The sequence below is a fragment of the Myxocyprinus asiaticus genome, chromosome 14, assembly GCF_019703515.2.
Source record: "Myxocyprinus asiaticus isolate MX2 ecotype Aquarium Trade chromosome 14, UBuf_Myxa_2, whole genome shotgun sequence".
In the NCBI taxonomy this organism is placed as follows: Eukaryota; Metazoa; Chordata; class Actinopteri; order Cypriniformes; family Catostomidae; genus Myxocyprinus; species Myxocyprinus asiaticus.
In genome coordinates this window covers 12,214,824-12,228,006 of record NC_059357.1, presented here as the reverse complement: position 1 = coordinate 12,228,006, position 13,183 = coordinate 12,214,824, and the positions used below count along the sequence as shown (strand labels likewise).

General features: G+C 37.8%; 1 protein-coding gene across 3 annotated transcripts in view; it reads right to left on the bottom strand.

Moving 5' to 3' along the window:
• LOC127451592 (ceramide synthase-like) overlaps positions 1-12,035 on the bottom strand; it is a 29,064-nt gene extending 17,029 nt beyond the window's left edge. Inside the window, exons 1-3 of one of the 3 annotated variants that reach the window (XM_051716389.1) lie at positions 11,942-12,035; positions 3,279-3,438; positions 2,726-2,809 (exon numbers count right to left, since the gene is read on the bottom strand). In XM_051716389.1, coding sequence (XP_051572349.1) covers positions 2,726-2,809; positions 3,279-3,403 — 209 coding nt within the window. In that variant the 5' untranslated portion in view covers positions 3,404-3,438; positions 11,942-12,035. Of the gene's footprint in view, positions 1-2,725; positions 2,810-3,278; positions 3,439-11,162; positions 11,811-11,941 lie in introns of those variants that run through there. The other 2 variants (XM_051716388.1, XM_051716390.1) reach the window with 2 other exon arrangements.
• Between the last annotated feature and the right edge of the window lie 1,148 nt (positions 12,036-13,183).

Sequence of the window (13,183 nt, the reverse complement as noted above, 5' to 3'; positions counted from 1 at the left end):
ACAGAGTGGAGATATTCTTCTAAAAATCTTTGTTTATGTTCAGAAGAAAGAAAGTCAAAAACATCTGGGATGGCATGAGGGTGAGAAAATGAAGAGATCATTTTCATTTTTGGGGGGAACTATCCCTTTAAGTCTATTTTGCAGTAGTGGCAGCAGATCTAGTGATTAATGAAAATTACTCTGAAAAAAGTAACTAGCAACTAGCAATGACTACTTTCATCTTCAATTATATGAAAATAATCCTTAGTAATAAACTTCTATAGGCATGAGCAATAATTATGCTCTCTGCAGCACCCACACAAGATGACATAAGATGTTAAACATCCTGCCTGAGCAAGTCACGGGCCTCTGTACGTGTAAATGAGTCATCTGAATATGCAAATTAAGTTGTGGCAGTGTTAAGCAATTTCTAGTAAAAAATAAGGCTTCTTTACCCACTTTTTTTTTTTTAAAGTGCTTTCAAATCCTAAACAAATGAAATTTTTCCAGTGCTATGTGAAGCTAATTTGAAGATTTCATTACACTGAAATATATAGGCTGTGTTCCAAAACCTAGTGAGCTGCCTATCATGGCAACCTACCTATCACTGGCACAATCCTGGCGCAAAAGGCTGTGTCAAAAGATAGGCATGATGCTGCCTTCTAAAATAACTTTTCTGGATGATACAGCATTGCATGTATACTTTGCTGAGAAGGAAATAACATACTTTATTATTTCATTAATTATCGAAAAGTATAGATTAAAAACAGTTTAGTTAATTAAAAAAAATTTGAATTTAACTCAATACTAATGTGTGCTAAGTATTTTTTCATTTGCGTTATCTTAGTAACACTAATGCCAAACTCTAGTGAAATTAATGTTAAGTCGTGCATACCATCATGAGTGAGAAGCGCTATTTGTGTGACTGAAGGAGTTGCTACCTATGTAGAGAGTTCCAAATCGTTCACTTATAAGGTTCCATTTCAGTTAGGACGCTGCCTTAGAAGTCACCTGCCTATGTAGGCATTAGACAGCAAGGCAGCTCATTAGGTTTTGAAACACAGCCATAATTTCATTACTTTAGAACTAGTCACAGCCATGGATATTCAAAAACAGATCCTTAATACATTACTGTATAATACAGACCTAACCGACTGAGACCTGTAACAATACTTATCTCAAGTCTTTTGCAACATGACAGCTGAGATGACTCTGACTTGGGCCCTTGTCTAGTTTCCAGCTACTGCTCTGTTCCCTGACTGATGCAATACAACATAGAACCAAAGTAATTGAGTTTACTTGACTTAAACCATTTTACGATACATAATTGCTTTGACCCATTTGAGCTACCGTTTTTAATTCACTTATGTGCCTTTTGATCGCGCCACGAGATGAACAATTCAAAATAAGATAAACGACTTAATTAAGTCCGGCAAATAGAATTAAAGTGGAGCCAATTGCTCTCCACAAACCATCTGTGTGAAAACTTCAAATGGGTTTAACAGAGCATTGAGATACAGCTTTGAAGTATGAACAAAAACCGCTGACTAAAGTGGTCATAAAAACTGAAAGTCACCGTCAAGATTTCCAGAGTCTGCCCTGTCTATCTGTCTTTCCCACTGGCTTAGCATGCCACAGTGGATTTCCAGATAGAAACTAATTAGGTTAAGAGCTAATTAGATTACACTGACACAAGGTGTGCATTGGAGGAATAGAACATCCTTAGAAACACTCAGAGAGAAGGGAATACTTCGCAGTCCTACACATCTGGGAACAATTACACACAAATCAGAGAATTCTCAGCTGTAGGCCTATTCTTAAATGCAATACATGCACACAAATAGAAAGAGGCACCAGAGACACATGTGTAAGGTAAAAACAAACAAAACACCAAAGTAAAAACTGTGTTGTGTGCACTGAAACAGAGAATGCTAAAGTAACATCAACCAGATATGCCATAAAATACACCAAACTTGGACTATCAACAGCACTATACACTCACTGAGCACTTTATTAGGAACACTATGGTCCTAATAAAGTGCCCAACATGGTCTTCTGCCGTGGTTAACATAGCCTTTCTGTCAGCTTGAACCAGTCTGGCCATTTCTTTGACCTCTCTCATCAACAAGGTGTCTCTGTCCGCAGAACTGCTGCTCACTGGATGTTCTTTGTTTTTGGCACCATTCGGAGTAAATTCTAGAGACTGTTGCGCATGAAAATCCCAGGAGATCAGCAGTTACAGAAATACTCAAACCAGCCCGTCTGGCACCAACAATCATGCCACGGTCCAAAAACACTGAGATCACATTTTTCCCCATTCTGATGGTTGATGTGAACATTAACTGAAGCTCCTGACCCCTATCTGCATGATTTTATGCATTGCACTGCTGCCACACGATTGTCAGATAATCGCATGAATAAGTAGGTTTACAGGTGTTCCTAATAAAGTACTCCGTGAGTGTACTATATATCAGCAACAGTAATCAAGAAGTTAATATTGTGTAACTTATATTTTAGACACAATATGGACAGTTATTATGTATATTTTTGCTTTGCTAATAACTCTAAAAGAGGCCAAAGCAGGATCAACTATTTTGTGTCACTGAGCAACACAAACAGTGAAGTGCCTCAGTGCTGTTATACTAAATATCAGAACTCTTGAAATGCCCCTTGTCCAATCAGATTAGAAGACAGGAACCAACTGTTGTATATCTCATCATAACAGACAATTGTAGCCAATACTTACTGGTCCTTGATGACGTCTTTACAAGAACTGGCGATGATGTACCCGGCAGAGGATGCCATAATGGCTTGAATAGAGGATACCAGTCTGTCAAAGAGAGAAAAAGAGAGTAAAAAAACAAAAGCATGAGAGAAAGAGAGAGAGAGAAAGAAAGCCTTAAAAGCAATTTCTTTACTTGACAGATCTTAATCAGTCACCCTGTACACAAAAAGGGCCTCACATAAGTGTAGTTATAGGATAATAACCTCAGTCCTGCAGAGTAAAAAATGTAAATGTCACATTCACAGATGCAGTTTGTAAGTTAGTTGCTCATTTGGCTGAGTATAAAATTTGATTTATAAATTTTTTTATCTGGGTCTTTTTAAATCACAAAAAAATAAAATCCTAACCAGGAGAAATGCAATAAAGTATTCATGTTCAGTGTGGACAAACTTGTCTTATAAACTTATTTGGTATTCAATTTTTGTGTGATAGAGTGTAAAGCTACAAAAGTAAATAAAGCTGTGTTGTCTGACTGAACTCTCATCACGTCTCTTTTTCTTTTGCCCTAATTTACCTGGATGAGACAATAACAGCATCCTTCTCGGTCCATTTGAGCCCAGGAGCATGTTTCAGGAATCGCTTGGACAGCAGGAAGAGGCCTGGGAAAAATATGGAGCCAGCTGCAAGAATGCTCAGCATAATCCCGGGAAATGTAGCTCAACTTCACTGTCTGTCTGAAGGGCAGGAAATATTACACATTTTAGTGTTTTATTTGAATGGACATCTTATAATATCTATATATTTGTAAAACAGACTTGAGATACACTGCATGTCCCAAAAAAAGTTGCATAATCTATATTTTGTTGGACTGCCTTAAGCTTTGATTACGGCACACATTTGTTGTGGCATTGTTTTGACAACCTTATGCAACGTCACCATCCAGAGTTGCATTAATTTTTGGCCGAGATCTTGTATTGACTACGGGAGAGACGAACCACTCTGTAAAGTCTTCTCCAGCACATCCCAATGACTTTCAATGTGGTTAAGGTCAGGACTCTGTGGTGGCCAATTCATGTGTGAAAATTATTCTTCATGCTCCCTGAACCACTCTTACACAATTTGAACCCGATGAATCTTGGCATTGTCGTCCTGGAATATGCCTGTGCCGTCAGGGAATAAAAAAATCCATTGATGGGATAACCTGGTCATTCAGTGCATTCAGGTAGTCAGCTGACTTCATTTTATTGCCACATAATGTTGCTGAGCCTAGACCTGACCAACTGAAGCAACCCCAGATCATAACACTGCCTCCAGAGGCTTGTACAGTGGGCACTATGCATGACGGGTACATCGCTTCATGCACTTCCCTTCTTACCCTGACATGCCCATTGCTTTGGAATGGGTAAATCTGGACTCATCAGACCACATGAACTTTTTCCATTGCTCCACAGTCCAATCTTTATGTTCCCTAGCAAATTGAAGTTGTTTTTTTCCTATTAGCCTCACTAACAAGTGGCTTTCTTGTGGCCACAGCTGTTAGTCAAAATCCTGTAAATTCTCGTCGCATTGTGCGTGTGGAAATACTCTTACTTTCAATATTAAACATAGCCATGAGTTCTACTGTCGATTTTTTTAGGATGTGGCTTCACAAAGCGTTTTAGCGATCTCCAATCACGAACATTCAAGATTTTTTTCCGACGACATTTCTTCCGGGAAGCTGACAGTTCAACACTATCCTTCCAGGTTTTAATAATGCATTGTACATTTCTTAATTTAATTCCAGTGATTTCAACAATCTCCTAAATTGTTTTCTTTGCTTGATGCAGGCCAATAATTTGCCCCTTCTGAAACACAGTAACGTCTTTTCCATGAGCACGGAATCTTCAGACACGGCTGTTTAAGAAATGAGAAGCTACACACTGTATCAGTTAGGGTTAAAAGAATTGTTGCCAGCTGAAACATTAATCACAGCAATAATGATCCAATCATAGGCTCTTAAGTATCGGCTTATTTAAATCCAAACTGTGACTTTGGCCAGGCAGTGTATAAGCTACATTTTCATTTCTGAAGGAAATATCAGTGCTTGCAAGGCAGGAAAAGTATAGTTTTCTATTTGTGTAAATGAAATGCTGCATCAGTGATGTTTGCAGCATCTTTGCTGTTGTTATGACACTCTGAATGTGTCTGGTTTTCTCTAAGGTGCACAAAAGAATAAACACAGTCACTGTGCTGTTTAAAAGTGGCTGTAAATGGTTGTGTATAATATATAAAAACTGTATATGTAAAGAAAGACAAGACCAATCTCATTTCAGTAGGCAAATATGACATCACTGCTGTCGGTTGCATTTTGAATATCGAATGTTCTATGTTTCAAAATTTAATCTTAAATATCTTAAAAAGTATTATGTTTAAAAAACATTAATAGATAGCACACCTAAGACTGAAATTATCTACAAAACTAAATCTGAATGGAGTTTGTACGTCAAGCGATGCAGGCTGAATTAATTACAGAAGTTTAACACATAGGCTAGTATTACAGGTTGAGGTATCGCTTCAGAATACATGGATTAAACCACTCGAGTCTGCTGCCTTTATGGCACTTACACCTTGCATTAACATGCGTTTCATAGCCGGATAGTATCTGGATATTCTTTAGCTGGATTGCATTTACACCTTGCAGTCAAATGATCAGATAGAGATTCGATCAAAGATACCCAAGCAAAATGGAAAACGCTACATATTACATCAGTGGCTGTGGTAATTTAGAAATCTCCGAATTTTAAAAACACTGATGTATAACAGGGTTTTTCCTTCATTACATTTTTTTTAAGATTAGCATTTGCATTCAAGCTCAGAATTGTAACTTGATTCTCACCAAAATCTTTTTTTACTGAGAGAAAAGTGAGATAAACCAAAAGGGATCAGAAAAACGAGGAAAGACAAAAAAAATAAAAAAATATCGGCATTAACAGTGAATACAATTTGTATATGACAAGCAAAACAAGTAGGATTGTTATCAGGCCTACAGCTTGTGTTAATGCAACGTGCATAAAACCCAAAAGGCATGAACCATAAGATTCAAAAGCTTAAATCAGGTTCAACAGATTACAGGACTCTTCATGTTTAGGCACTAATGGCATAGATAAATTCCTCAGACATCTTCAGGAGGAGAATTACGTAGCCATAGGGACTGCATCCCTTCAGTGGTCTCATTATTGCTTTGTAAGGAATCCTTTAATTATGCTGGCTGACTGGGGTTTATGTATGTCCAAACCATATTTATATTGACGCAGATGAAAATAGGATGGGGAGGGGTGTACTAAAATAGACATGGAAAGGATTAGAAAGCAGGAGATTTAGAAACATTAATGCAGGGAGAGGGAGTGGAGAGTGACAAGGGGGGAGCAAGAAGAGGAAGAAAGAAAAAGGGTTTGTGGAAGGCTGGAGGTCATCATGCTGACAATTATTTAACTTCATATTGTAACTGCCATTATTCATTTCGATTAACCCTTATGAGGTCCCGGGTCACTAAAATCTTAAACTCTACCTCATTTACCTCATTTCTACCTCGTGTTTTTTTTTTGGAGTTGTGCCCTCACCTCTTTAGCATTCCTCAATTTCTCTCTTCTAAATAGTGTAACACAAAAACAAAACAAAAAAAGTCAAAATTGCACAAAGAAATGATAATGGTTAAACTCTGGTGGATTTTTGGGATGCCACCTGCAATTTTTCACATTCAAATGTAAAATCTCACCATTCACACATACTGTGAACTAACTGCAAAAATTTGTCTAATTTTTCAGAGAACTGCCCAAATAAAAAAAAAAGACTAAAAAAAAGATTATTCATAAATAATATTGTATGTGTTTATAATCTTATGATAAAGATAAAAAAAAAATTTTTTTGTTTTTGGTCCTAACTTTGCAAACATATAATTCTGGTTCTGTTCACTTAACCTCACTTTGAAAAGTCTAATTATATTCCACTAGATGGCAGATAGCACTAGGAAAAATAACTTTTTCTCTATCACACTCCATCACAATATACAGATCTGATACAGATGGGTGGTGCTCTAACACATTTTAGCCCTCACAGTTGTGCTCGTCCATAGACATTCAGTCTAATTTTCAGTTCAAGCACCACGCTTGTTGTTTCATTGAATATCTTAGCCTCTGAGTGGACTAGAAGCTCAAACAAGATGTCATTAGAAAGCTGATTTGCGATTATATAAAACATTTTATCATCAATAATCGAAAACATGTTTTCTGATTATTTGTTTTGCATGCTTTTCCTTCAGGATGGCATATTTTGTTCTGGACATCTAAGATATAGCATTAGATCTATCCAAGCAAGATCACAGACAAGTAAACAATGACTCATTTTGGGGGCCTGGGTAGCTCAGTGAGTACTGACACTGACTACTACCCCTGGAGTCCCGAGTTTGAATCCAGGGTGTGCTGAGTGACTCCAGCCAGGTCTCCTATGCAACCAAATTGGGCCCGGATGCTAGGGAGGGTAGAGTCACATGAGGTAACCTTCCGTGGTCACGATTAGTGGCTCTCGCTCTCAATGGGGCATGTGGTAAGTTGTGCGTGGATCGTGGAGAGTAGCATGAGCCTCCACATGCTGGGAGTCTCCGCGGTGTCATGCACAATGAGCCACATGATAAGATGCACGGATTGACGGTCCAGAAGCAGAGGACACTGAGACTTGTCCTCCGCCACCTGGATTGAGGTGAGTAACCACGCCACCATGAGGACCTACTAAGTAGTGGGAATTGGGCATTCCAAATTTGGGGAGAAAAGCATATAAATATATATATATATATATATATATATATATATATATATATATATATATATATATATTTTTTTTTTTTTTAAGAGAACTTCCTAGGGTAAAAGCAGATATAAAGTTTTTAGCTATTTGGGGCTTAGAGCAGAAATAATCAGAACATAAAAGAGATGTTTGTATTTGACAGCTTACAGAAATCATATTTTACTTTGTGATTTTTTTTGAAAATCTTTCAAACTGTGGTATTATGGCAACAAAATTAAGTGAGAGCTTTCATTTGATATATGACTTGTCTATTTATGTGCTATGTGAAGGACCTTTATTTTTATATAATATTTCTACCCCTTTAATTATTGGGGGTGCTAATTTTCAACAGAAATGTTTGAGGAATTATTTTGTTATTTTAAGTAACATAACTGCAGAATTGAAAAGATTCTAACGCCGGGTTCACACATCCTCCATGAGTGAGGCGCGAGCGGCACGTGAGCGGGGCGGCCGCGTAACTTCCGCGAGAACCAGCAGCGCCTCTGCACAGGAAATAAAGTTATCTATGGGGTCCTATGCCAAATATTTTCTTTAATAAGGTCATAATAAGCTGAGGTTATTGGTACTTCAAGGACAACAGCGGGCAGTCACGTGCATTTCATCTTTATCAGCACACTTGGTTGTCATTGGTTAATGTTGTGTCTGTACACCTATATACACAGAATGGCAAAAGGTCCGGCAGTTTATTAATTATTTCCATTATTAAGTTATTTTATTGAGTTTACTTGCATGCAGATATATAAACTGTAGTGTACTATAGGTTCGGTTTGAATAATTTTGATTTGCTTGTGTGTCTTTTCTATAATCTCCTGATTATTTTAGTGTTGTACTGCACCCAGGGCTGCTGAGCTCAACGTGAGATGTGCGGCAAAAATAGGCTCAACGGCGAACTGGTGCATCTGGGATGCTTCTGGGACGTGTCACCTCGCGACTCACGCTTGCAGTGGGAACGGTGTAATCTGTTAATATGGGCGCCGAAACGAAAACGCACCGCTCACGCCCCTCTCACGGAGGATGTGTGAACCCGGCGTGAGCTTTCATATGATACCTCATATGCCTGACTTAGTGTAAACTTTGTTGCGATATAGCACCCCCCCTTTAGAGTTTAAGAAGTACCAAAAGTGTATAGGGTCATACAGACCCAAGGTATGTAATATTGTCACATTTTTTTTTTTGTACCTCCATAAATTATATTTTTATGGTTATTTCATATCTATATAAGTTTACTATCACAGGATATTTATTTCTTTATTTATAACAAGAGAAATTAGTACAATATTCATAGAAATAAATACTATATCATGTTGATTTTCTATACTATAATGGTGAATTATCCGTATCCCATATACATGTAGACATACAGGGTGGCCCAAAAAAAAAAAAAAAAAACATGGGTCCACTATGTTTGATTGCTTATATCTTAAAAATGTATAAAGGCACAATAAACACCGACAGGGTGATCAGGACCTCGACGCATAGCAAATCTATTAAACTTAGATTTACGTTGAAATTATGTAATTATGTGAGAAGAAATAAATAGCTGAACAGCTGAAATCAATCTCCAGTTTGCGTCGAGTTCTGTTGGTGTTTATTTTGTTATAAATTAAAGTCTAACTGTTGACTCTGCATCTTATTACAAGACTACCTGTCAAATAAATAAATAAATGCACTTTACAAATCCATTGTAAATATTCTACACTTTAAAACGAAACATATTGTGTGTTGGTCAAGCAAGCAGTTACTTATTAATTTGATTATTTTTTTCAGCACGGAGCGATAAAGTTAGCCACAATATTATTTAATATTTTTTAAGTGACTCAAAAAGCAAGCATGCAGTATATCCCTGATTTATTGTCTCTCTGCTTTGCAGGCAAAATGTATAGTAAATAATATGTACTATAATACAATATAATACTACATATTTAGATGAACTTGTTTTTAATGTTTTAATAATGTAATTAATACTTCTGAATCCATGAATACCATTGCATTGCCTTTGTTTATTTATGAAATGTACAGTTATTTCAGAATTAAGGCATTTTCTCTTAATACAATGCCCTTTTTGGTTGTATGACCTAGACACTCCAACGCAAAACTATAAATGCAAACCAACGTGTTGGCCACTACACGGAGCCTACATCGTAGGTTCGATGCAGAAATATAAACTGGCCTTTACTTAAGGTGGCACTGTTGTTTCAGTGATTTACTTGATTGTTATTTGACATTGCTATTTGATGAAGAAACAAGGAGGTAAACTAGAGCAAGTACAACACATGAACAGTATGATAATATGACTACTGTCATTCGGGTGTACTACTGAAGTTATGTTAGTTGTGCATCTATTAAGACTCAATAAGTTCTGAGAAAACACTTGTGTAGCATATGAGTAGATTTTGTGTTATGTGTAGCTCAATAAGTTTGACAGCCAGTTGTGTCTCATGAAATTTCAGTGTGAAAGTAATGAATCCTGTTCTGGATTTGTCCTGATTTGTTTCATTATCTCTTTTATATATGAAAAACTAAACATCAAAATATATTTTATTCTATTTCTAATTGTCTTAAAATGTATTGAAAATTGGACACTATCTGGGCAATTTGTATATCCATTTGTGGTAGATATAAGTGCTTATAATATGCCTATAATATGTAAGAGTGTTTGGTGAAAATCCCATGCATTTAAAGATTAATTGTGCAGCCCTAGGTACAGCGGTTAAAAGTGAGGGTAACCCTGTAAAAGGAAGGGCAAAGCGGGTGTTTTTTATACCTGTCATTGCTACAGTGAGACTGTGGGTAAATGACAGAAATCTAAAGCAAGACTATAACAAAAGGTCTTATCACAAGTGCAATTTCCCCAAAACATGTATAAAAAAAATAATTAAAAAAAAAACACTTAAAAATCAAGAGGTGCATTCCAAAGATTATGGATAAAATGATATGATCTGTAATCACGCATCTGATTCCACTGCGGGGGAAAAAGCTAGTCGATTCTATTATGAAAACATGCTGCTTTTTACTCTCAAAACTCTCGCCAAAATAGATTTGAGCGATGCTTCATAACGTTAAAATTTGGGTAATTCATATTATCGCTACCCAGGTCACACAGCTTGCTGAGTTGTCTCCGATCATGGAAACGTGGTCCAAACATACAGCGATGAAGCAAGCACGTCTCGCGATCAATGCGTTTCAGCGCGCGTGTCGCGTAAACATGCCACATCGCTACCTTGAAAGCTAGCAGGCTAGCGGCATCCATCCTATTGTCTCCTCGCCCGCAGCCTAGCATAGGGAATCTCGTCGGGGAACTCTAGCTAACATGTTGTAGGCCCACACGCTGGTTTATATCAGCCAGTAATGAACCACTGGAGAAAAGAAAAAGAAAAAAAAAAAAAACTACACGCTAAAACGGCGCTGCCACCCCACAACCCTAAACATGAGCAATAAACGATGATACCTGACGCATTATTTTACAGCAGTGCTCATTCAGTGCCATGCGACACGTTTGTTTCAAGACATTCGTAAATTACGATGGGGAAAGTGCATTTTACACAGAGCAGTTTGGGAAAGCATGATAGGGTTAAATCCTCGAAAAGGAGAGGCAAGCAGAAAAAAGGCAGAAAATTACATGAGGGTTAAGCAGTGTCGATTCTGGAGCCGGACGGTCCTGTCACAGTCTTGCATAAGTCGGATCGCAAGGTCCGGGAGGCATCTGTGAGATGTTGTTCTTGATGTACGCTTGATCCCAGTTTTGGTACAAGAGCACTTGACAGGAACATACATGTACGCTCAAGTTTGTCTCCAAGCTCTCTGCCCTCATCCACCCGTCTGTCTGCTCTGTGACAGCGTTTTGGCAGAGTCGATCCCCAGACGTAAGAGCTGATCCGCGTCCACCTAGTCTTCCCAAAGCTCTTAACTCAAGCTGAATCAGCTCTTCAGCTGCTGCAGTGGTCAGAAATGACTACACTCAAACATTAGCCTTGCAAATTACTTATTTAAATACAAATCTAGGCGGCCCGTGCCAGATGGATGAGAAGAGAAGCAGGTTTCCAGGCAACCGCGTTGGTCTCCGGTTCTGCCTCTCTCTGACCACCACACTGGGATTAAACAAAACAAGTGGGGACCGAGGAGAACTGGCAGGCTCACATTTGACTACAAAACATGTGCAAATCCAGAAGCAAATGGCGAAATTTCATCTAAATAATGGCGTTATTCTAATTCGCCTGTATGCAAACTGTGGCCCCCGCGCGCCTGGAAAAAGAGAATCACGCTAGCTTTCAGACCAGCGCTGTGCTAACATGACTTTGAGCCTCGCGGATTCGTGTCTCGTCACTTAACCTTTAACTAATATCACGGGAGAAGTGAGCAGAAAATTAATGGTTGAGAAAATATGTAATTTTAACTTACTTTGCATCGCTCTATGTTCAGAAATCACGTCTATTTCTACTGGCTCCCGTCTCAAATGTGTTGACAAGAGATTAATTTTACTTTTAAATCTGCACCGCGACTCTAAGTAACTAAACGCTGATTGGCTGATTGAGATAATCCTGACAGATTTGCTCATCGTTGATTGGTTTAGGGTTTGACTGACGGTGAATTTGACCAATGGAGAGTAAAAACAATTTGACCCGATAGTGTGAGCCCGCATTAACTATTTACAGCCGCAACGTCAATTTGTAGGCGAACCCGAAAATGTAATTTGCCATGGGTTCCCTTGGGATTTTCCTATTGGTTTTTGAACTTATGTGTAAAATAAGGTCTGTGTTAGACATTATTTGACGATACATGGACGTTTTGTTCTACAACATAAATAACACACTTTCATACCTCAAACGTGATTCTTTTTTTAAAGTATGTAATTCAATACGGCTTCAAATTTCACGTTTGAGGTATGAAAGTGTGTAATTTATGTTTTAGAACAAAACGTCCACGTATTACCAAGTAATGTTTACCACAGACCTTATTTTACGCATAAATTCAAAAACCCCATTATAAAAACCCATAGTAAAATCCCGAGGGAATCCATGGCGAATTCTCTTCCGGGTTTTTGGACTACAAGCTGAACAGCTCCTGTTGTCCTCGTTGTAGTAGTCAGTAGCACAAATACAGAATTATCTATATTTTTGCTCAAATATTGACTACATACGTGTGGAGAGTTGTTCACATATTTTAATAATGCAGGGGAACGAAAACAAATGTATATGAATGTGTCTATAAAAATGACTTGCAACCCCATCTACAACATTCATATGGATTGTTTGAAGTAAACATGTCGTCGGTCGCCCTCAAACCAATTGCAAATACTTCGTCTTGGCAATACAAATGTGAATAAACCTCACTTTTTGCTTTTATAAAATGGTTACTACATTATAATTATAATGACACACCATTTCATTTCAAAATTTTTGTATTAAGCAAATTCATTGACTTCTTGAATTTCTTAATGTATTTCATATTGTGCCAAACGTATTGTTTGTCTGTGGATATCAACTTAACATTTGCAGTTCCTTTTTTCCAGGTGTCATGCAACTTCAGGCCTCTCAGCTGTCCATGGCCCAATGGAAAATACCATTGCGGTTCAGCAGAGTTTAGTTGTAACAAAGTCCCTTTCAAGGCAAGTCAGTCCAATCTGCGGCCTTCTTTGAACAC